Source organism: Oncorhynchus mykiss, chromosome 28 (assembly GCF_013265735.2).
Source record: "Oncorhynchus mykiss isolate Arlee chromosome 28, USDA_OmykA_1.1, whole genome shotgun sequence".
Classification (NCBI taxonomy): Eukaryota; Metazoa; Chordata; class Actinopteri; order Salmoniformes; family Salmonidae; genus Oncorhynchus; species Oncorhynchus mykiss.
Window position 1 is genome coordinate 20338223 of NC_048592.1, and position 26280 is coordinate 20364502.

The 26280-nt window shown below is 41.9% G+C and overlaps 1 protein-coding gene across 1 annotated transcript; it reads left to right on the forward strand.

Moving 5' to 3' along the window:
* On the forward strand, positions 1-26280 carry LOC110508704 (cadherin-6). Its single transcript, XM_021589431.2, has 12 exons — positions 1-156; positions 8442-8777; positions 18237-18531; positions 18737-18856; positions 19752-19925; positions 20995-21182; positions 21365-21621; positions 22326-22462; positions 22644-22765; positions 23443-23560; positions 24054-24305; positions 25495-26280. Exons 2-12 carry the CDS (start codon positions 8559-8561, stop codon positions 25992-25994), a joined length of 2382 nt encoding a protein of 793 aa, XP_021445106.1. The 5' UTR covers positions 1-156; positions 8442-8558; the 3' UTR covers positions 25995-26280.

The following is a 26280-nucleotide window of genomic DNA, read 5'->3' on the forward strand; positions in this document are numbered from 1 at the left end:
GTGAGAGAGAGAGAGAGAAAGAGAGTGAGAGAGAGAGAGAGAGAGAGAGGGAGAGAGATAGAGAGAGAGAGAGACCACTCCGTGTTCAGTGTGTCGGTCGCATACAACGGATTCACACACGCACCTTGATTTAACTTTCTGCTACATCAAACCGTGGTAAGTGCCAATGTGTTTTATTTAACTGTGGATGCTGAAATAGCGGTCGTGAAATATTGTCTTTTTGACGGTCCTTTACAATAGCACTTTACTGTGTTCAATTGTTCTGTAGGCTGCGCTTCCTCCAGTTTGTTAAAAAAAATTGCTTATAACTTCAACAAAGTTGCTTTCATTTGATCATTTAGAATGAAACTATCCCATAAATTGGTCTAATTGATCGTATCAGGCTAAAACCCGAATGTTTTCTCGAAAATAAAAATGCACTTGCTATGTGTCGAAAAAGCTGCATATTTTCGTGTTCCCGGTATAGTCTGTCATGATCCAATCAGACCCCTTAATTTAATCCGATTTAAAGTTATCTATTTTATTTTTTATTGTTAGTGGCAGTTATGTATTTAGTGATAGTGTTGTTTGGTACCGGTGGCTCAAGGTGTGGGTTCCTGTTTCATATTACATGTCAGGGAATTAAATCAAGGCTCCCTTGTAAAATATCATAGTTTTTTTAGATTAAATGGATTATGATGGCCATGTTTGTTGAATTGTAATGGGAAGTCTCATGATATAGTAGACTACTGTAGGTTACTGTTTATAGTGGCATTGTATTAGTGGTAAAGCACTCATAGCCAACAGTGTAAACATTTTGTATGTCCTATTAGAAATGCTTGGTGTGTACTGTTTTATTTATTGTTTAAACACTGGTGCTCTATTGCTGTGGACCTGGACATACTGTAATGTAGATGTGGGTGCTACCCTAAATCCAAGTCTAGTCTACCCGTTAGTCAGAGCTGAGGCAAGACACCTGTATCTTACTGTTCTCAGACTGCTATGTCCTATGTGCAGAGCATGCCCCAGGAGTTTGTGAATGATAAATGATGTAAAAAAATGAAAATACAGGCAACACTTTGCCCTTTATTTTCCACAGCAATAATTAGAATCTATTTAACCCATGAATTCCAGGCGTTGCCAAATAGCATTTTTAATGACTAAGATAAATAAATAATTGTGTTAAAGACCAATTAGCCTGTTCAAATGAGTCCAAACATTTTTTGGTGGTGTGTGGTCATGAATAAGAACGTGTTTCTTTTGGTAAAGCATGCCTGATTATTAACACACTTTCTTGAGCACATCGTACTGCATAGCCGACTGTACCAAGACAGGGGTCTAAAACCATTTCTCTGAATGTTAGAAGCCTGAAATACTGAAATGCTGTTGTAAGAAGCTTGCAATACTATTGGTTGATGATGATTATCTTATAAATTACCTGTTGTGTGGATGTTGTAAATATACCCAACATTCAACATTCTGAGTGTCTCCAGAACTATAGAAAGCCCAGCTCTACGCTAGTTTCCCACTAGCCACCCAGGTCACTGTGACCTTTGGATCAAACTGCTTTCCACGGATTACTCCAGTAGAAAAGGATTGGTTATCCCACTGTCTTAAACCTAAATTAAAACAATTATGTGACCCTTCACTATAGGGAATTATGATTCATTTCTATGTCCACTATGTGAGGTGTTCCAATTGAGTCTCATTTGGAAAATTCACACATCTCTTTAATTGTGCCCTCATGTGGTCGCAGAGGAACATGCACACAGGAATGGATGTTCCCATATGGATGTTCCCAAATGGATGTTCCCTTATGGGTATATTGATCACACAGGAATGGATGTTCCCATATGGACATATTGATCACACAGGAATGGATGTTCCCATAAGGGCATATTGATCACACAGGAATGGATGTTCCCATATATGCATATTGATCACACAGGAATGGATGTTCCCATAAGGGCATATTGATCACACAGGAATGGATGTTCCCATATGGGCATATTGATCACACAGGAATGGATGTTCCCATTAGGGCATATTGATCACACAGGAATGGATGTTCCCATTAGGGCATATTGATCACACAGGAATGGATGTTCCCATATGGGTATATTGATCACACAGTAATGGATGTTCCCATATGGGTATATTGATCACACAGGAATGGATGTTCCCATATGAGTATATTGATCACACAGTAATGGATGTTCCCATATGGGTATATTGATCACACAGTAATGGATGTTCCCATATGGGTATATTGATCACACAGTCATGTTTTCACACCTATGTGTCTCTTGGAATAGCCTTTTTCTTAACTACTTTCATCTTACATGTCTAAACGTGTTATTGTGAGTGAGTGTGAATAGTACATGCCACCCGCTGTATTCTCAGAATACCTATTCTTTATTCACATCATCCGTCAGCAGTTTAATTTTACCACAACGTAATCCGAGTGCACTCACATTTGTCAAACAGTATAATCAAACTGAAAAGATTTGAGGTCTGTATGCAAATGTACCTAGAGTTTGTAAATAGTTTTCCATGCCAATTAGCTTGTGTGTCACCTCATTTGACAATGGGCCATTGTCCCATGTGTTTGTCAAGCTAGTGAGAGGTTGGATTGCATTGACTAGCACAGGTCTGTCATCAGTTGCACAGGAACTTACCTATAAAGGTGTTTGTGATATTTTTATAGATCAAACTCCTGACATTTGGGATGATACCACAAATACTGATCTTCTGAGAACAATGTACTACATCCAAGCCATTGAATAGCATAGGCAGAGCTATAATGAGTTGTTGAATTGTTATATTCAAATGAACAATTACTTTTGACAACAAATCGGCTCTTCTGCCTGGAATAGAAGTATTAAATTGTCTTTCGAAGACAACTTATGCCCCTTTTCAAACATTTTCATGCACTGTTTGACAGCCATGGCAATTATAGCTTACTTGAGAGGGAGCCTTATCAGCAGTCAGCATGTCTATAACAAGGCCTAATGTTGTCATTAAATCTCTCTTTGATTTTTAACACTACTGTACCTGGAATAACAAGGACAAAAAGAGTCGAAAATAACAACTTACATTCCCATGATAATCTATCAATGGCCTGAAAACACTACTGTACATTTAACACACAAAAAATACAACAAATAGTCTTCAACGATCAGTGAAGGCATGGGAATGAATGTATTATTTTCAGATAGGCTGGTGTACTACCGACTATGAAAACAAGCCCATCGATTTGTTATTGATTGAGAGTTGTAACCTCTAGTACAGGTGTTCTTTGCCACAGGCCTTATTTTGTATCATTGAAGGATTGGCTGTGAATGTGAGTTTGGTGTTTGAAATAGAGAGGAGCTCTTTCCCTGTTAAAGCTAATAGATTGTTTATTTCTCCCCAGCGCAGAATCCCCACCCTGAGGCTAACACGCACGCTGGTGTCATACCCACACACAATCTTTTCTTTCCATTATAAATGTTAGCTTTATTTGTTTGGTTAGTTCTCAGGCTTTGTCAAGCTTAATTGAAGGTGAAAATACTTCACAGAAAGATATTTGAAAAGAGGGCATTGATGTAGGAAAGCTAGTTTGAAACATAATTGCTAATGGACCCAGTCGCTCTATGAGAACGGCAGCTAAGTTTTCAGAAACACTCTTTGTATCTGCCATTTCAATTATTGAATTTAAGAAGTGTGGGAAAGAATGAAAATGTGTTGGTAAACATGAAAAGCAATGTTTATTTTGTGCTATAGTTTAACCCTTGTATCCATCAGCTGCAATGTGTTAACTGAGGCAATAGAGGTATTTGCTCTCCTATTGACCATTTGCAAGACATTTACTGTAGCTGTGTATACAGTAAGGCCTAACATCAAGTAGTTTATTGACCAAACCTGTGGCAAAACTCAAGATGGCCAGTGCTTCTTTCACATACATCTTAACCATGATGACACATGTTGACCTCTGGGGGTCATCCAGTGCTTGACCCTGCCCTCTTCCCACTGCACTGCTTTCTTCCAGGGGATTCGTCTTAATGCCGCTCCCCCTTCTGACATGTGTGGGTGTTTACTGTTAACATGGAACAGGGAGTGGAAGGTCAAACATTTTAGACTTTAAATATTGAATATCTCTTCGGCCTAACTCCCAGACAAATTCTTCTTTTGCATGAGGACAGTAGGAGTTGGTTGAATATGGACAGTGGTTTTGAATTAGATCGTATTATGTCATTATTTTCCTATGGTTTTGGCAATGGCTAGCAGTGTCATGATTCCTTCATGGTTCATTAGAGAAGCTGGACCACGGCCATAGAACAAGCCTACAGGGCACAGACATCAATTCAGTGTCTATTCCATGTTGGTTCAATGTAATTTGAAACAGTGAAACGACGCGGAAACAATGTTGATTCAACCAGTGTGTGCGCAGTGGGAGGCCCTCTCACTCTCACACGCACACACACATACACGCACACACACACACACACACACACACACACACACACACACACACACACACACACACACACACACACACACACACACACACACACACACACACACACACACATAAACAGTAGCTCCACCAGACGCTGGCACATTTGCATTGTAATAGAGAGGCAGCCACATTCCAGTTCCTGGCCACAATGGTGGAGGAAAAGCTCTGACTTGAAGACTCCTGCTGGGTCTTTGCACAAGCGGACCGTAAAGCTTCTGTTCTCACATGTTCTCCTCCTCCAAGGAGGAACCCAAACAGCCACCCACAACACACACTGGGAGACACTGGGTTACACAGGAAGCCCCATTGACGACGACGCCATAAATAAAAGACACACACAGGTTAAGAAGGTGTCATCTTCTTTAGTATCCAACAGTAAAGCAATGAACCACTACACGCGCATGGATGATTGAGGAAACAAAACAGCTTTGGGAGGTCTAAACAACACAAACACACACAAATGTATTTATCTGGAAAACTGTTAGCTGACATCTATGTTTGGGTGGCATTTATTTGTCCTCAAAATGCAATCATGTAAGAAGAGCTTCTGTAGGTGCAATGGTGTGGAACTGACATCACGCCATTCAAAGACAATGATAGAAACAGGACCAATACATACAGAATCAGAGGTGGCACAATGTAATGAGCATTGCCTCCAAATCACTTCATGCCTAGTTTCTGGTTACCTAATTAAGAGGTCCCATCTGGTATGAGCATGACGGCGACCGACGCTCCTTGACAATAATTGTGTTGGTGCACATGGCAGTTCCATTCAGGAAAACGCACACACTCTATTATCTCCTCTAGTTAAGATTAGTGCACACATTTTGCTGGGGAGATTATAGTGGGAGTGGGGAGGGACTGGGACCCTTGTAAGTGATGGGAGATGAGAGGGGGAGATGGGAGTAGGGATTAGCACCCATGTTGTGTGACAGTCTTCTCTACTCAGAGAATACACTATAATAGTTGGGCAAGCTCAAATCAGACTGCTCAATGCAAATATGTGTTTTTTTCTGAAGCGAGGATTGCCATATTGAATAAGATATGTCAGGGTATCATTAATCATCTGACCTCACTCATTGTTTTGTTTTCAATGGTACAAGTCAAAGAAATAACAGATGTTACACGAGAGGAGGAAATGTTTATCACTTAGAGCAGACAAGTCAAAGAAATAACAGATGTTACACGAGAGGAGGAAATGTTTATCACTTAGAGCAGACAAGTCAAAGAAATAACAGATGTTACACGAGAGGAGGAAATATTCATCACTTAGAGCAGACAAGTCAAAGAGTGTTGCAAGCAGAGCCAAGCAAAGTGATAGATAATATGGCATCATGAAGTCTATAGTCTAGACAGACTCCCCTCCCTAAACAGACAGATCAATAGGTATTGATGGCCTACTGGTCCCTGGGGAATGACAGTCAGCTGCTTGGCTGCCTATCGCTCCGAGTGGTGGCAACCTGATAGCAGCCCCCCTCCTAACATCCACCACCCAAATGCAATTTACCTTCCAGACATACCTTTTTTTATAGGGAAGTTGGATACTGTGGAATAGATATAGAAAAACATGTTTTTCTGGCCTTGGGTGCTTTTAGTGCGCTTCTATTATTTTATATCAGCCTTAGCTGCTGTACCATACCAAATTCATATGCTTTTTTTGTAATACAGTACACATTTAAACTGTTCCAAAAGTTAGTCAACAGCTGATAGTTCCACCTCCAGGACTTATTCATTAGCAGTCTGCAGACAGTGTGTGTGTTTCTGTGACACAGGAACACCCATTAGGTGCCTTTATAAGGCTGCTCTGCCCTGTTGTTGTAGCAGTTCTTTCACCTGTTGACCGCCTACCTCCTCTCCCTTCTCACACACAGGCAGCCCAGGGCTGACATTCTCCTTTCTTCACCTCTAATTGCTCCTGTGGGACTCATTAGGCCCACTGTGGCTGAGGCAGTCTCATCAGGCTCGCTGTGGCAGTGGCTGAGGCAGTCTCATAAGGCTCGCTGTGGCTGAGGCTAAGGCAGTAGCTGAGGCTGTCTGCAGGGTGGCAGAACAGAAGGGGCTGAGCTGCTGCGCTGGCTTCTCACCCCCACCACATGACACAATCTTAAGCCCAGCTCTTCACTCCTGTCACCCCCACAGGTGTTGCTAGTCTATTGGTCCTCGCTCTCCACCCGCCTCCCCGCTGACTCCCCACAGCCTGTCAGACCCCCTCTAACCCCCCTACCCCGCATTACTCTTCAACACCCACCAGCACAGCCCTCCTCCCCTTTAAATCTCCCTGCCATGAAATGCAAGGCTTTAAAGGCATCAGGGAGAGAACGAGTGTCGTGTCACCTGAAGGTCATACTAGATGGTCTAGTAGGTTTCTGTTGCAGTGACATGAGATGGCATGTTGTCCAAAATAGAAGATTGTGTGTTTCTGAGTCTGTATTATGAATGTATTACTAATCTATATGGTACTGTATATTGGATGCATTTAGACAGATATTGTATGTATCACATCCAGAATACAGACTCTGAAATAAATATGATGTGTTATTAATATAATATAATAATATTGAGCAGACTTTGGGTGGTTTTAATGTGTTATTTTATTAACGTACAGAGGTAGGCTCCAGTGAATCTTAACCACTGGCTTGTTCGTTCATCTCACACAAGTTGATATTCAGGCTGCACTGCATGGACCCTTGTCTCTCAGCAGGACCTGTCAATGAATTAGCAGACATTTTGTAGAGGGAATGTATGGGAAGCTATGTGTCTGTGTCCTCTGATATAGTATGTAAAAAAACAAACACTCTAGATCCAGGTGACTTCCCCCAGCGAGAGACTGTCAAGGGATTTAACAGGTCACAAAGCTGAGGCAAATGGCTCCCGGCTGGGCTGGAGCCTTGACTAATGTGCTTCACTAGGCTAGTCCCACTACTCTACTTTGCAGTTTTCTAGGCCTCACTTCCACACTGATATACACAGGGATTAATCCCATCAACTGAACATATAGTAAGAACCCCCAGCCCACGGTCCCCAGTACCCTAGCACACAATTACAAACCCCTGGGGTCCTTTAAACCAGACTGATTCTGACAGCAAATCAATACACTTTAGTATCTGTTGGTACCTTATTCAATGAGTCTAATTCATAAAGCAGGCATAATGGCCCTAATGGAAGAGAGGTTGAAAGGTTGAATGGCAGCGGTAGAAAAGCAACGACATGATTGCAGGAGTTAATCCACCCATCTTAATTATGTCTTTTAACTGATTGGTGGCCTCTGCATCCATCCCTGTCACCGTCAGTGAAGCAGTGTTGACCCTTAGCTTTCTATGCTGATGAGTAGCCACACACTTAATGCCAGCACCGACACTGTAGACCGCAAGTCGTAGAGGGGGAAACAGAAATGCACTGAATAGAAAATACATCTGCACTACCCTCCCCTTTCCACTGCAATCACATTGGCAATTTCCTTGATAAGTAGAAAAGGGGCCGAGGCATGGCTTGACGAGTGAAGCAGCTGATGATTGCTGGAGATGATGTTGGTAGCAGGATGCGTCTGTCTGTGTGTGGTTTATATTTCATCTGGTCAGCATGGCATGTTATTAGGTTGTATAACACCAATGCAGATAGTGTTCACAGTAGACACAGAAAATGACATTACCATAAGTGACATATTGGCTCTGTAAGTGTTCTGTTCTCTAAAATAAAGCAGTTCATGGGAATGTGGACTATCGATTCATTGATTAGTGTGCAAACCCCTTTTAGTCTTTTCTGTGTTAAAGGCTTATTGAAATCAAAGGCATTCCAGTTTTTTCAATTAAGGTTTTCAACAGCATTATTCGATTGTCTTTTTGTTTTCATGCATTGTTTGTATTTTCTGTATTCACATCATGATACCCCGCAATGGGAAACAAAATGATCTCCAGAGTGAAAGTATGTCCCTATAATTGTTTCTCATCTTCCCCTCCGCAAGGTTTCTACACAGCCATCAAGGAAGAGGACTATGAGGGTGAAGCCCAGCTCCCTTAAAGGACGTAAACACCAGTGCAGATAGAGGATTGGCGTTCTGTGCAAATACCACAATTCCACCATGAGGACTTGCTTGCTGACCATGATATGGGCGTGCTTGTCCCTTTATGTGAACTCCACATCTATTAGCAGAAAGACTGTGTTAGAGATGGGAGGAGAGGAGGACAGAGATGGAACAAAGGGAGGGAAGATACTGAAACGTTTCAAACGAGGATGGATGTGGAACCAGTTCTTTCTACAGGAAGAGTACACTGGGAGTGATAAGCAGTACATTGGCAAGGTATGTCCATTAGCCTTCTTTTGTTTTATTGTTGCCATGCACTTAAGTGTGTGGGGAAAACTCCACTGTCTGCAACTGTTGAATTCCGGCCTTGACACAAAGATAATATGAATATTGAGAAATCTCCCAGAGCATCAAATGCCAATTAGGCTTGGGCGGTATACCGTATATAATGTGTACTGGGGTATTTTGAAATACCGGTGGTAAGATTTTCAAAACCGTACAAAAATTGTCAATTTATTTGACATTTTTGGGTGATTGGGGGCCCACTAAAGCTCGGCTGCGGGGGTGCGTGCTACACTACTGCTTAAGTAACGGTAATACTTTATTTGGATCGAACATCTGTAGATGCTCTACAGACTATCAGTAACATTTTAATTAACTATCTACTTACCCCTTACCCTAACTTTAGTTGCTAATTAATAGATAGTTTTTTGATAGTATGACCATCTGTAGAGCATCTAGAGATGGAAAATCCAGACTATCCACATAAAGTTTGACCGAGTTAACTATCTATGCTCAGGGCTTCTGCTATGCATTTGGTTTGCTAACTTGCTAGATAAGTGGCTAGCTTGCAAGATCAAGCTTCTTGGTTACAGCAGAGACAATCAATCCCCTCCTGGATCAAGATCCCTGCTGCCTACATTTGTTTTGTGCGTAAAAAAACAACATATTAATATAGCACTACCGGTAATACCATATACCCTGGTATGGTACAGGAACAGTATGAACATCTGGAGACCACCCAACCCTAATATCAATGTCTCTGGCCAGATAAACCTAAGATTATATCCCCCCACAAGGATTGGGATATTCTGATGTACAAAAACAGCATGCATTGCCACCTTTACCTCAGATCTCAGAAGACAACAGATAGAGCCATGAATCAGAAGTAGTATTGTGGAGTAGCTAGATGTGGAGATGCCTGCAGCACTGCAGGGGGCCTGTTTTAGAAGGCTAGAGAATACTGGAGCTACTGAGGCCATGTACCCTGTAGTACCCTGTTGTACCCTGTAACCCTCCAGGCTCTTACAGTGAGACCCAGCTTCACAGAGCATGTAGGGAGATGATCAAGGATGGAGAGGAAAAAGGGCAAACGCAGAGTGGGAGAGAGAACTAGAAAGAGAGCGAGAGAGAGAGAGGAAGAGAGGAGAGAAAGAGTGGGAGAGAAAGTTATTCTGGAGCCACCACCACTAGTCTTGCGTTAGGTTACTCTGTGGAGCCCTGGGGAGTGGAGCAACGCTGTGTGGTGGATTATTTCCATATGCCTTGTAGAAAATGATTCACCTTGTCAGGTCCCTCTTTTTTTCTCCACCAAGCCTGGCTCTGTGCTGCCATGCATATAATAAGATGTTATCTGTCACATGTGATGTTGACTGTTCTGTCCTCTCTGATGGAACTGAACAGCCTTCTTGTGTGTTATAGATGTTCAGGCTAAGACTGCGCGTGTGTCGCCATAAAAATGTACCTTTCTAATAAAGCATTCCATGCATCATCACATTTCCAAACTTGTAAGTAAGCTATCTTACTATTTCTAAAGTGATGAGTAAATTGGATAGTCATAATTTAGACTAATAATATAACTCAATCACTGTTCGCAAAAAAGACTGTTCGATGCAGTGCATAGTGGAGTAGGCCCAGGCTACAGTGCATTTGGAAAGTATTCAGACCCCTTGACTTTTTCCATAGTTTGTTACACTACAGCCTTATTCTAAAATGGATTAAATAAACATTTTTCCTCATCAATCTACATATAATACCGCATAATAACAAAGAAAAAACAGGTCCACCTGTGGTAAATTCTATTGACTGGACATGATTTGGGAGGCACACACCAGTCTATATAAGGTCGCACAGTTGACAATGCATGTCAGAGCAAAAATCAAGCAATGAGGTCGAAGAGATTGTCCATAGAGCTCCGAGACAGGATTCTTTCGAGGCACAGATCTGGGGAAGGGTACCAAAAGTTTCTGCAGCATTGAAGGTCCCCAAGATGACAGTGGCCTCCGTCATTCTTAAATGGACGAAGTTTGGAACCACCAAGACTCTTCCTAGCGCTGGCCACCCGGCCAAACTGAGCAATCGTGGGAGAAGGGCCATGGTCAAGGAGGTGACCAAGAACCCGATGGTCACTCTGACAGAGCGCCAGAGTTCCAGATGGACAACCATATCTGCAGTACTCCACTAATCAGGTCTTTATGGTAGAGTGGCCAGACGGAAGCCATTCCTCAGTAAAAGACACATGACAGCCCGCTTGGAGTTTGCCAAAAGGCACCTAAAGGACTCTCAAACCATGAGAAACTAAATGATCTGGTCTGATGAATCCAAGATTGAACTCTTTAGCCTGAATGCCTAGTGTCACATCTGGAGGAAACCTTGCACGATCCCTACGGGGAAGATTGGTGGTGGCAGCATCATGCAGTGGGGATGTTTTTCAGCGGCAGGGACTGGGAGACTAGTCAGGATCGAGGGAAAGATGAACGGAGCAAAGTACAGAGAGATCCTTAACGAAAACCTGCTGCAGAGCGCTAAGGACCTCAGACTGGGGCGAAGGTTCACCTTCCAACAGGACAACGACCCTAAGTACACAGGCAAGACAATGCAGGAGTGGCTTCAGGACAAGTCTCTGAATGTCCTTGAGTGGCCCAGCCAGAGCCCGGACCTGAAAATAGCTGTGCAGCGACACTCCCCATCCAACATGACAGAGCTCGAGAGGATCTTCAGAGAAAAATGGGAAAACTCCCCAAATACAGGTGTGCCAAGCTTGTAGCATCATACCCAAGAAGACTTGAGGATGCGATCGCTGCCAAAGGTGCTTCAACAAAGTACTGAGTAAAGGGTCTGAATACTTATGTAAATGTGATATTTAAGTTTTGTAGTCTTTATAAATTTGCCAACATTTCTAAAAACCTGTTTTTGCTTTGTCATTGTGGGGTTTTGAGTGTAGATTGCTGAGGGAAAAAACTATTTAATAATCAATTTTAGAATAAGGTAACGTAACAAAATGTGGAAAAAGTTAAGGAGCCTGAATACTTTCCAAATGCACAGTATATCAGAGACCTTGGTGTCAGTATTGACTCTCTATCAAAATAAAGGTTAAATCAAATGTATATGACTGGAGACATTAGCAGAATCTTTTTAATTACAGGGTAGCCTGTACTCTGCTGAAACTGACAAACAGATCAATAAACACGACGTTGTCTGCCACTATCTAATAGGCTTACGGCCCTTCCTCTGATTCTTCAAATCATGCTTTATGGTGTAGTAGCATATTTTGAATGAATCCATTTATTTCTGTATAGACAGGAGTAGGCTAATTAGGATATATCATTTTGTCATAGAAGCCATCTTTTTTTTGGGGGGGGGGGTAGATCAGCTTTAATCTAGATAGATTATGGCTTCTATCAATGTAATTGTCTGCATACATTTTTATAAAAATTATATTTTAATATTTTATTTTTAAATATATATTGCTTCATTATGATTTTCCCATGACCCTGCCAATCCTCCCCTAATTGGAGTAAACTATTGGACAACAATACTTAGGCTTCGACTTCCAGTTTATACATACTACATACATTTCACGGATAGTATATTTAAAATTAGTTATCTTTTGTTTGTTTTTAGTCCAAACCTTCAGCTACCTTGAAACCCCTCCCATCTACAGTTGAAGTCAGAAGTTTACATACACCTTAGCCAAATACATTTAAACTCAGTTTTTCACAATTCCTGACATTTAATCCTAGTAAAAATTCCTGTCTTATGTCAGTTAGGATCACCACTTTATTTTAAGAATGTGAAATGTCAGAATAATAGTAGAGAGAATGATTTATTTCAGCTTTTATTTCTTTCATCACATTCCCAGTGTGTCAGAAGTTTACATACACTCAATTAGTATTTGTTAGCATTGCCTTTTAATTGTTTAACTTGGGTCAAATGTTTTGGATTGCCTTCCACAAGCTTCCCACAATAAGTTGGGTGAATTTTGGCACATTCCTGACATTCCTGACTGAGCTGGTGTAACTGAGTCAGGTTTGTAGGCCTTCTTGCTCGCACAAGCTTTTTCAGTTCTGCCCACAAATGTTCTATAAGATTGAGGTCAGGGCTTTGTGGTGGCCACTGCAATACCTTGACTTTGTTGACCTTAAGCCATTTTGCCACAACTTTGGAAGTATGCTTGGGGTCATTGTCCATTTGGAAGACCCATTTGCGACCAAGCTTTAACTTCCCGACTTATGTCTTGAAATGTTGCTTCAATATATCCACATAATTTTCCATCCTCATGATACCATCTATTTAGTGAAGTGCATCAGTCCCTCCTGCAGCCAATGACCCCCACAACATAATGCTGCCACCCCGTGCTTCACTGTTGGGATGGTGTTCTTTGGCTTGCAAGCCTCTCCCTTTTTCCTCCAAACATAACGATGGTTATTATGGTCAAACTGTTCTATTTTTGTTTCATCAGACCAGAGGACATATCTCCAAAAAGTACGATCTTGGTCCCCATGTTCAGTTGCAAACTGTAGTCTGGCTTTTTTATGGAAAGCGGCCTTTCAGGCTATGTCAATATAGGACTCGTTTTACTGTGGATATAGATACGTTTGTACCTGTTTCCTCCAGCATCTTCACAAGGTCCGTTGCTGTTGTTCTGGGATTTAATTGCACTTTTCGCACCAAAGTACGTTAATCTCTAGGAGACAGAACGTGCCTCCTTCCTGAGCGGTATGATGGCTGCGTGGTCCCATGGCGTACTATTGTTTGTACAGATGAATGTGGTACCTTCAGGCATTTGGAAATTGCTCCCAAGGATGAACCAGAGTTGTGGAGGTCTACATTTTTTTTCTGAGGTCTTGGCTGATTTATTCTGATTTTCCCATGATGTCAAGCAAAGAGGCACTGGGTTTGAAGGTAGGCCTTGAAATACATCCACAGGTACACCTCCAATTGACTCAAATGATGTCAATTAGCCTATCAGAAGCTTCTAAAGCCATGACATGATTTTCTGAAATTTTCCAAGCTGTTTAAAGGCACAGTCAACTTCGTGTATGTTAACTTCTGACCCACTGGAATTGTGATATAGTGAATTATAAGTGAAATAATCTGTCTGGAAACAATTGTTGGAAACATTGCTTGTGTCATGCACAAAGTAGATGTCCTAAACGACTTTCCAAAACTATAGTTTGTTAACAAGAATTTTGTGGAGTGGTTAAAAACCTAGTTTTATTGACTCCAACCTAAGAGTATGTAAACTTCCAACTTCAACTGTATCTCTGAAGACCATCCAGTATTGATTTCTAGCTGCCATGTATTTTTCCACTGAGCTGTGAGGTTTCACAAAAGTTCTGAACCTTTCTATTCTCATAGTTTCTACAGATTGTAAATTAACCGTTGTGTGGTGTTCATGTTTTTGTTATTCACCCAATGTTCACAGGTCTGATGGACCCACAATATTATTGGGGTTTTAAAACAATACAGCCATAACAATTTATGTACAAATACTTAATATTTAATACTTAGATGTTGACTTATATCAATTACAAGAAATATAGACAGCATACATGGTTCATATTTGCCATTTATCTCTGCTAGATCACATGTATCAATAAAAGCGCTATTTGTTTTATTCGATAAAATTTGATTTTTGTAAACAAAAATAAATGGATGGAAAAAATCCTGTTTATCTTGAACAAATATACATGAAACAAGGTTTATCACTATGGATGTGTATTGCTTTTTACTGAACAAAGTGGAAGAACAAATTTTACAGTACATACAGTATTTTGTGGAAATGATCAATGAGCCCCATTGAAAACAAATTAAGGCTGGTCTACACACCACATGAGGGACAGAGTTTTACTGTGTGTGTGTGTGTGTTGCAAATGTATTTCTTGCACTTGATGCATGTGTACTGTGTCTTCCTGTCCTTCTTGGGTCCACACACATCGCAGTGCTTCTTCTTGTTGCCACCGGCTGCAATCTAGAATGATGGAAACACTTAGTTCAGGAATTTTACTAACATCTCACTCACTCACTCACTCACTCACTCACTCACATATATAGTTATAACAGGCCAAGGTAGGAGAGTCAGACACATACGCATGCAACAACATCACTCACACTTACTTCTGGTATTGGAGTTGTTGGTTCTGTGGGTCGGACGGTTACGGCACCAGCATCTTCCTCCTGAATCCTCCTCATGATTGCTGCAGAAGCTGGGGTCCTTGGGATATGTTGCCTCCTCTGGATTTGAGGTCTTACCAAAGCCTTGTCCAGCTTCTCGAGAAAGAGACGTCTTTTCTGGAGCTTCCCTCTGTTCCAATCTAGGTTCAATGCCATCCAGTTGATAAACGCATTGTACGCCGAGTTGTCCAAGATGTTGAAGAATATCACATGTGGCCAGCGTAGGGTTCTTCTTTTGCAGCTGTAGCAAGTCACCAGCTTGTCTAAATTGTCCACCCCTCCTTTTGTGGCATTGTAATCCATTATGATTTCTGTTTTTTGATGTTTCTGGCCACAGATTCTCTCATCCCTATGCCGCATGAGCACCACATTTTTTACTTTCTTTGGCACGTATGACACAAATTCCATAATGATTTTCTGGATGGTGTCTAGGATGAGCAGTTCAAAAGAAGACTTTATGTCCTGCACATGAGTAACTGCCATCAGCGTCGGCCCTGGTTGCATCCTCATCACATTGGCAGCCATGCGGGGTGGCTCATTCCTTGGGCAAAAAGACCATTCAATTTCACCATTTTGTTGACATCCATATTTCTCCTCCTGCAGGCTGCTGATTAGCGGGTTGCTGACGGGCTGGTCCTGGGGCTGGCTGCTGACGGCTGGTCCTGGGGCTGGCTGAGGGTCAATCTCATCCTCTTCTTCCAACTCACTGTCAGACTCCAAATTGACAGAGACATGATCCTCATATTTGGAAAAATCTTTATCTTCCAAAGTGGAAGATGCTCCTTCCACACTAGTTTTTCTCTCTGCAAAATAATGTCTAAGGCCCTCTGAGCAGAGATGATTTTTGCCATACTGATTGATTGTGGTAAAGAGGTAAAGAGCCATGCAAAGCTATTTATTTGTTGTGTCCCTCCCCCAATTTGCACCTGGCTTTGGTAGAGTGTGGGAAAATACTGAATTCTTTACAATGTACCAAAATAATGTATTGTAATAACATTGTGCAGGTACCAGCAAGACATTGTGTAGTTTCACACACTACAAAGGGTAAAGAGTGCGAGAAAAGCGGGAGACAGGCAGACAGGCAGGGAGACAGACAGGTTATTGGTGCTGTGTTGAAACAGCAGGCCCAGTGAGGAGGAAGACAGAGTGAAGGTACACAGCAAACCTTTTTGTTTATTTTTTACTTGTTTTCACCTACACACACACTTTTCCACACTTTTATTACCCTCGGGTCCAGTGAAACTGAAAACCACTTATGTAATATAAATGTGTAGGGGGGTGCACAGTGTGCACTCAATGAAAGTATGTTATTTTACATGTTCTTCACAGAAAAGTAGCCAAGGCCAGTGAGTCTCAGGTTTAAAATATAATTCATTGTATCATTTTTATTTTCGTAAACACTGAAAATGGGTCCCACAGACCCGATCACTACACAATGGTTAAAGATAAACACATTTGCTAAGAGTATTATTACATTGATCAATTTACTATGACTTTTCAAATCACCCAACAGAGTTAACTCCAAGTAAATGTTGCATTTTGTTCAGCCATTCCTGAACCTGTGACCAAAAACAAGCTACATATGGGCAGTACCAAAACAAGTGATCTAATGATTCTCTCTTCGCAGCAAAATCTGCAGAGCTGGGATGATTGTTTATATATAACATTATAACATTCTATTGGTTGCAATAATTTTGTATAATAATTTTAATTGAAAAACTTGTTTATTAAACTTGTCATTTAATTTAGGTTATTTCAGGAGAAACTTAGCTTCCCTTAGCCTTATGGAACACCGCCTATGTGCTTAGGTGTACCACAAACATAATTATAGCACTGTTGAAATGCATATAAGTGTGATGCAGTAAAGACTCAGGACACACACTGAGTATGGTAGAGGATAAAGCCCCATTCTATGCCCATTGCTCAAATTTGCATAATGTCTACTTAGAGGCATGGGAATAAGAGATGAGATGAGACAGGAACATATGTGCTCAGAGGGGAATTGCAGGTATTATGTGTTACATGCTGGATTTAGGTGATTTTCTAAGACATCTGTGGGAGGCGTCAATCATTCATCCTTTGTCATATCTAGGCTTCATACCATCTTGGCTTTCTTCGTTTTCAAAGATTCTCTCCTTTCTTTCCCTCGATCATTGTCAACTCCTGTTTCATTCAAGTGTGCATGTTCTGAGACTGCCTTGTACTTTGACAATTACCTGACTTGCTGTGTGTTTTTAATGACAGTGATAAGAGGGCATTGAGAGTGCACTGGGATGTTCACTAATTAATTCAGTGAATCTCTGTTTGGATTGGTGTACTACTGTATAATGTCTAACATTTTAGATAGACAAAAGGACCTGGAGAGGTATATAATATACTGTTTGACAGATAAATGGGTAGGTATTAAATGTGTGTACTAACTAACATATATCCTTTATAAGCCAGGTATGCTGGTACAGAGAAACCGGAGCATTACCTATCAGATTTTTAGTCTAAATACAAATCAAGACGTTGTCAGCAAAGCAAGACCGTATTAAGGAAAGACAGAATGAGTCACTCACCATCAGCACCCGTCACCTACCCTACCTGTCACTCACACTCCTCCTCACAACCCATCAACTGTCACACCATCTAATGCAAACTGTAAATCTGTTGGTGTTTTACAAGCTGACCTCCAGAGTTGGGGTCAATTCCATGTTTATTCCTGTCAGTTAAATTAGATAGGGAGTTTCCCCATTGGCATGCTAGTCCAATCCCTAAATGGACTGGAATATTTATATGAAATAAACCCTAGGTCTGTTAAAAGCAGTTGTTGAAAAGTATATACAGATAGATGTAGGACCTTAATTTAAGCCAGTTTGCTAAAGTAGTAAAATAATCCTACAGCAACAGGAAATGTTCATTATTATGGGGCGTCAGGTAGCCTAGTGGTTAAAGCATTGGACTTGTAACTGAAAGGTCGCAAGATCAAATCCCTGAGCTGACAAGGTAAAAAATCAGTTGTTCTTCCCCTGATCAAGCAAGTTAGCCCACTGTTCCTAGGCTGTCGTTGAAAATAAGAATTTGTTCTTTACTGACTTGCGTAGTTAAATAAAGGTAAAAAATCAATGTTTTATGTAGGTTCTCAGCATTCAGCATTCAGCATTCTCAGCATCAAAAGAGTGATGAAATTAAGATCCTACATCTGTAGTTTACATCTGGTATTTGCCTTGCTGACTTCAGGCCCCATTTCTCCAAGGAGACAAATATGTTGACTATGCTTTTTATTTTCTATGGCAGCTTCAATCTGACATGGACAAGGGGGATGGAACCCTGAAGTACATTCTAACCGGGGACGGGGCTGGAGACATATTTACTATTGATGAAAACAATGGTGACCTCCATGCCAATAAGAGACTGGACAGAGAGGAGAAGGCCTTCTATACCCTCCGAGCCACCGTAGTCAACAAGAACACAGGCCTGAAACTGGAGCCTGAGACAGAGTTCATCGTTAAACTTCACGATATCAATGACAATGAGCCTAAATTCGCAAAAGAACTTTACATTGCCAGTGCACCTGAGAGGTCTAATATAGGTATGTGCTCTTTCACTTTAATTTGACTTTTGACATGACCTTTACATTTAGGTTTTAACCTTTGATGATTAAAGATCAGTAACATTTCAAGGTCAATGGTGCCTTAAAGTGTCAAATATTTTGTTTGCTTTTCTTTGAAGCATGAATGGTTTTGACAGTTGATGTGAGTTCATATTCATCCCCAGCTATCATCTTCTGTTCTCAGGTACTTCAGTCACCCAGGTAACAGCCACTGATGCAGATGACAGCATGTACGGGAACAGCGCTAAACTACGATACAGCATCAGCCAGGGGCACCCATACTTCTCTGTGGACCCAAACACAGGTCTGTCTGTCCGTCTGTTTGTTTGTTTGGACCACCAGCAATGCTCTTTTATTCCTCAAAGCAATTATTACTACAATGAAGAGAGAGAGAGAGAGATACGGTAATGTAATGTTCAGAGTGAGACTGCCAGGGCTATTGCTATTCTCTCAGCCCCCTGTGCATTTTCCAAAGTACACTGAAACATTTAATCATTTCTAATGTGCACTCTGGAACATCCTGTCGCTCGTTCTGTGTTTAAACAAATGGAAACAATAAAAGCCTCCAACTGGCAGATTATTGTGTGGCTTAACAACGATATGGTTTATCCCTGATGTGACATGGAAGATGATGTCCCCATCACACCAGAGGACATGAAATCCTAAGAGCTTTGGAGAAAAAAAATGGTGTTTCTGAGGGTTTATCTGAAAACAGTTATATTGCAGATGATAGAACCCATTCACAGAAACAAACCAAGCCAGGCCAGATGGTCTTGTGTGCTATCTAATGGAAGGTCGGGGCAGTTGCCATTTTTTACTGTTCCATAAAAATAATTAGGTTACATACCCGTATTAAATGTTTCTCATTAAATCCAAGCACAATGTCTTAGCAATGTGAAACGGTTGTGGTGACCATTTCTTTGCAAGAGGTGCTTTTTTCTCAGAACAGTTATTAGTTACATTATTCCCATTGGTAGTTGTAACTATAGTAGTTGCCGATACAGTATTTAAACAAAGGACCTGCACATAAATGAGTTCACTCTAACTATACCCACATCACTTAAATATGTTTGGCATGGTGGCACCATGAGTAATCCCTACAGGACCAGAGAAGGATAAATGTTCTTAGCTAACTCATTAACAATACATCGTTATATTATGTGACACATGAATATTGTATTCTTCTGGTTTGTCCTCAGGTATCATCAGGACAGCCCTGGGGCCTGGAGAGATGGACCGGGAGAAGCGGGAGCACTACCAGGTGGTGATTGAGGCCAAGGACATGGCGGGCCAAAGGGGAGGCTTAACTGGAACCACCACAGTCAATATCACCCTGACCGACGTCAACGACAACCCCCCACGCTTCTCTCAGAGTGAGTAGAAGACTAAGATTGAGGCACAATGACGGAAATTATACTGGTGGTTGAAGTATTCATAGTAGTCCTAGTATAAAAGTGGTAGTGTCAGTGTGCTGTGTGTGTGTAAGTGTGTCCATCTTATACAGGGTTAGCGGTGATTAAATTGCAATGCCGGGTCCCACGAAGTGAATCAGCTTGATAATCCTGATTAGATGAGCAGCGTAATACTGAGTGTCTCCCTCTCTCATGCTCTCTCTCTCTCTCACACACACACACACACACACACACACACACACACACACACACACACACACACACACACACACACACACACACACACACACACACACACACACACACACACACACACACCACACACCACACACCACACACCACACACCACACACACCCACACCACACACACACACACAAATGAGAAACATCCCGGAATCTGTTTGACTTTGACAGATTGCTTTTGTCATTAATATTCTGTTAAAGTCCAGTTGTTGGATGGTGGAAACTAAAGGGGAAAAAACTTCTGATACACTCCACACACACAGTGTGAGATATGCCTTCTCACATCTCTCTCTCCACCTTGTCAGTTGATGACACCTTGCAGCAGGAGGCTTACACCCCCAGTCAGCACCATGCTAGGGGGAAACAGAAACTGTGTAATTGGTCACCATGAGCACAAGTTTAATTCACCACTAACACTGCTGCAGGGCCGTGATACAGGCTCACAGGCTCCCTAACAATCTGAATTGTTAAATGTGTTAGCATCAGAAACATGGAAGTATTGAGGAGAAGCTGGCACAAAAAAAACACTCACTCACCATGCCAAAGGAAGACCAACAACCTCTTCTATTTGTGACAAGCTTATGCAATTCTGTTCATGGTTCCAGGCTCTCTTGGCTCCGTTTCATGAGACACTTTCCTTATTCTCTCCAACCTAATTAGTGACACAAATGGTGAAATGGGAGTGAATGCTACAAATGCAAATAGTCTAATATGAATTATCTCAAAGTTAATTTGTTAGAACATCCTTTGATTTACATACAGTATGTGTGTCTGTTTGTGATTCCAGGTATATATCAGTTCAGTGTTCCAGAGTCTATAAAAACTGGAATCCCAGTTGGGAGAATCAACGCAGTAGATAAAGACCTTGGGAAGAATGCGGAGATGTACTACAGTGTTGTCAGTGGGGATGGTTTGGACATGTTCGATGTCATCACGGACAAAGACTCACAGGAAGGCATCATTACTGTTTTAAAGGTAATATCTGTTTTGACAAAGAGAGTCAGCCACAACTATAGGGCATATATACCCTATTATCAGTCCTGGATAGGCCTGAGGCCATTAGACCATCAGAAACGCTATCATCAAAATACATTTGTACTGCATCATTACAAAACATGAGTCATCTACTTTGTTCTATTGTGTCCCCGTCCCTGCAGCCGCTGGACTATGAAAAGACCCGATCCTACACACTGGAGATCCAGGTACAGAACACTCAGACCTTGGACACTCGCTTCCTGGGGTACCTACCCACCAAGGACATGGCCACAGTCAGGATCGGCATAGAAGATGTGGACGAGCCTCCTCTGTTTGAGAAAGCCAGCTACATGATGGAGGTGAAGGAGGATGCAGCCGTGGGTACTGCAGTAGGGTCTGTCAGGGCTATGGACCCAGATGGATACAACAGTCCAGTCAGGTTAGTTAGAGCACTGCTTTGTTTTCCCTCCAGCCCACCCATTCAGTTCTCCTGTACGTACCACCCACACCAAGGTCATGGGGAGATTGGTTATAATCATTTGTATCAGGGGTCATTTGATGAGTGTTAAAGGTTGTGTTACAGTATTTTTTTTAAATGTAGAATGATTAGAGTTGAATCGGCCATCTCATTAAATTTGGAGTCGAGGATACGTTGTGTCCATAGAAAGACTAATGAGTGAAGGACAAGCTGTGTGTTTTGCTCATCTCCACACACGCGCACACACTTTTTTTGTGAGTTCTTATCAATGTCCAAAGTCCCTTAATTACCACTCCTCATGGAAATACACTGAAAGGGCATTCCAGGATACATTTAATTAGATCATTGCGTAATCCGCTGGATGATCAAACTGATAGGGCTGGTCTGTTCTGGGCCTCTGTTCAGGGCTGTTTTCCTTCCAGGCCAGTCCGGGTAAAGAAGAAAGGGAGGAAAATAGAGGGATTTAAGTCCCATTGGCTGTTTAGGACAGATCCCCAGGGTGTGCAGTATTCAGAATAATTTTGTGCATACACAGAGAGGGCAGGAGAGACTAATTCCTTGCAAAAGGGTTGTCAAGTTCAGCAATAGAGGTTGTAGGGGAATGGAAGAAAATAGTCCATGCTTTTATTTGTTCTTGTATCAATATTTGTATGCCTATTTTACAGGTACTCCATTGATCGTCGTACTGATCTAGACAGGCTTTTCAACGTGCATTCTGGGAATGGGTCCATATTTATCATAAGACCTCTTGACCGAGAAGAAGCTGCCTGGCACAACATTTCTGTTATCGCAACAGAGTTCAGTATGTCTTTCTCAGCTTTATCATGCACATGAATTCACAAAACAAACTATTCTACCAAGTCTATGGAGTTCAATGATTATATTCTGTCCTTTGTTGAAACATAAAAAAAACTAAAATCATACAGAATTATTTATTACAATTATTATACATTGTTGTGATGTGTATGTTTTCCCACACACAGACAAACCTCTGCAGACCAGTTGGGTGCCAGTCTATGTCCGTCTTCTAGATGTCAACGACAACGCACCCAAGTTCGCCTCTTTCTACGAGACATTTGTTTGTGAAAAGACTAAGGCTGGACAGGTACAGAACACGGATCCTCCACTTACATCCCATGATAGATTGACATGATTTTATTATTCTCGTTGCTATAATTACGTCCATATCCTAGTGACATCTAGAGGTGCTACAATAGGTAGAGTATATGCCCAGGAATACTCATGTATGTAAATGGTGATAAAGCATTGTGATGAGTACTGCAGTCCTCTGGGGTAGTGATTGGTCTCCAGGGTCTACTTTGTGAGGCGGCTGATGAGATAATCTATCATGGCAGCACAAGGCAGGTGACAGTAGCTGTCACACATCAAGGGCATGTTTAAATAGGTGCCCAGCACACGCCTTCTCCTCTACTCCCTCGCCTTTCATCCCTCCTTCATCCCTCTGTCATTATTCATAATCATAAATTCACTGAGGTGTTTGTGTTTGCTGTGCTCCTGTTTACCAAGCAAGGTCCCTTGAGAGGACTCAATAAAATCATCCACAATATATCTTCCACAATGGTTATTATTGCCACCGATTAAATAAACATATCAATCTGTTTGGTCTATATAGATGGTCTATATCCTAGAAGTTTAGCCTCCAATTTTTCCTCTGATGTTACAAACCGGGGGAACCAAAGAGCACCTTACAATTATTCTTGCTATCTGAGAGCACACAGATTGTTTGTTTTTTATCAATCTGTTTGTTTATCCCGTAAACAGAAGATCCAGACGGTGAGTGCTGTGGATGCAGATGACCCGGTGGGTGGACACAAGTTCTTTTTCAGTCTGGCTATGGAGGGGGCTTACAGAGGCAACTTCACAGTCAAAGACAATGGCGGTGAGTACTGTACTGTAGGATATTTTGGGGTCTCTATCACACCAGTCATCACCTGATATTATAGTGAAGAAGAACAAGAAGGAGATTGATGGAGTGCTGCATCAGATGACCTGGCCTCCACAATTACCTGACCTCAACCCAATTGGGATGAGTTGGACTGCAGAGTGAAGGAAAAGCAGCCAACAAGTGCTCAACTCTTTCAAGACATTTTAGAAAAGTATTCCAGCTTAAGCTGGTTGAGAGAATGCCAAGAGTGTGCAAAGCTGTCATCAAGGCAAAGGGTGGCTACTTTGAAGAATCTCAAATATAAAATAGATTTTGATTTGTTTAACACTTTTTGGGTTACTACATGATTCCATATGTGTTATTTCATAGTTTAGCTGTCTTCACTATTATTCTACAATGTAGAAAATAAGAAAAATAAAGAAAAACCCTTGAATGAGTAGGTGTGTCCAAACTTTTGACTGGTACTGTATGTTTTTTCTCTCCATAGATAACACAGCTGGCGTCCTAACCCGGCGCTCCAGCTACAGCCAACTGCACAAGAGCATCTACCTGGTTCCTGTGGTGATCACGGACGGGGACTTCCCCATGCAGAGCAGCACGGGGACGCTGACGGTGCGCGTGTGCACCTGCGACCGCGAAGGCAACATGGAGCTGTGCAACGCCGAGGCCCAGACCAGCTCTGCTGGACTTAGCACCGGGGCCCTGGTGGCTATCCTGCTGTGTGTCATCATCCTCCTCAGTGAGTATAGCTGTCTGTCTGTCGGTCCGTCGGTCCGTCCGTCCGTCCGTCGGTCCGTCAGCCTCTGACGCATCTCCATCTCCAATTTAGTCATTCATATTAATGTATGCAAACTGTTTGGAAATATGTCTTTAATAAGACATTTCACAGGTTATAGTGTAGTTAAATTTGCCCCTTCTGTATAACGCACACACACACACACACACACACACACACACACACACACACACACACACACACACACACACACACACACACACACACACACAGGTGCTTCTAAGAAAAGCCCTACATTTCCCAGTAGATAGCCTATTTCACTCTTGGCTGTCTACAGTAAAAGTGTTATATATAGAGGATCAAAACAAGTCTGAGGGGATTGAGATTGTGGACAGGATAGTAATTCAACAGGACTGGCAGTAAAATTAACCTTTTATACACCAGGAGTTAGTTTAATACAACATGGAATGCAATTACCCCAATATATTACGTCAGCACCATTAACTACATATACAGTGTAATGGAAATGCATTTATTTAAAGGTGCAATATGCAGAAATCTCTTCAACATTTTGTAGTTTCTAAAATACTAATAGTTAGCCTCATTTCAGATTATGTGACAAAATAAGCTATGTATAGTGTAGAGAATCATTGTACAATCTAAATAAATATATTTAGCATGACCAAAAATATTGTATTTTCAGCTGTTTGAAGCTGGTCTACAAAACCAAAAGTAAAAGACGCAAAAACTAAACTTGAGAATGGGAAGCATAGAAATAGCACACATAGATCAGATCTATTACTTCTTAGACTTGCATTCAATGAGAATGACATCCATTACTTACATTTCTATATTTGGTCGGATCGCCTAAAAAGTTACATATAGCAGCTTTAAAATGTGGCACCATTCTTGGTTATTTATAAGTTAGTAGTTACAATCTCATTGCGATGTTGGAATTAAAACATTTTTCAGCATCTCTACTGCAGTCATTTCTAAATTGTTACTGGGCTGTGGATGCATGATGCAGGCCGTGTTCTAATGCAGTGTTCACTGCAGCATGAGCAGCAAGATAATATGAAATCACCCAGCCCTGAACAGCAAACCTCTCTCTAACGCTGACTCTCCATCTCTTTCTTTGTGTCCATCTCTGTCTCTCTGTCCCTGTCTGTCTATTTCTCCCTGTTTATCTCAGTGATCATAGTGCTGTTTGCTGCTCTGAAGAGGCAGAAGAAGAAGGAGCCTCTGATCATCTCTAAAGAGGACGTGCGAGACAACGTGGTCAGCTACAATGACGAGGGGGGCGGAGAGGAGGACACCCAGGCTTTCGACATCGGGGCTCTGCGTAACCCCGAGGCCATCGAGGAGAGCAAGCAGAGGCGGGACATCATCCCTTCGGGCACTCTGTACCCCCCTATCAGACGGACAGCCATCCCGTCGCGGGACAACGCAGACGTCCGGGACTTCATAAACCAGCGGGTGCAGGATAACGACAGTAACCCCACCGCCCCCCCTTATGACTCTCTGGCCACATATGCCTACGAGGGAACCAGCTCAGTGGCTGAGTCTCTGAGCTCCTTGGAGTCAGCATCCTCTGAGGGGGACCAGGACTACAACTACCTCAGTGACTGGGGGCCCCGCTTCAGGAAACTGGCTGACATGTACGGGGCTGAGGACAGCGACCGTGAATCCTAACACACCACCTGAACTGTTTGTGGGTGGGAGCTAGGAGGATGACTTATGACTGACTGTAATCTGTCTTCTCAGAAAAGAAGATACATGTTGCAGCCCAAGTTTTTTTACAAAGTGCCCTTTTATTCCTTCCAACTCAGTAGGCCATAGTTCCTTCTGACGGCCAGAACAGACAGAGACTGTGCAGCTGTGTGGATTTGTTTTACTGCAAGGCCGACCTTTGAAGAGAGGATGAACTTCAGTCCCCCAGTTGAAGTTAAGAGCCGGAGTTCAGTGTCAAAAAAAAAAA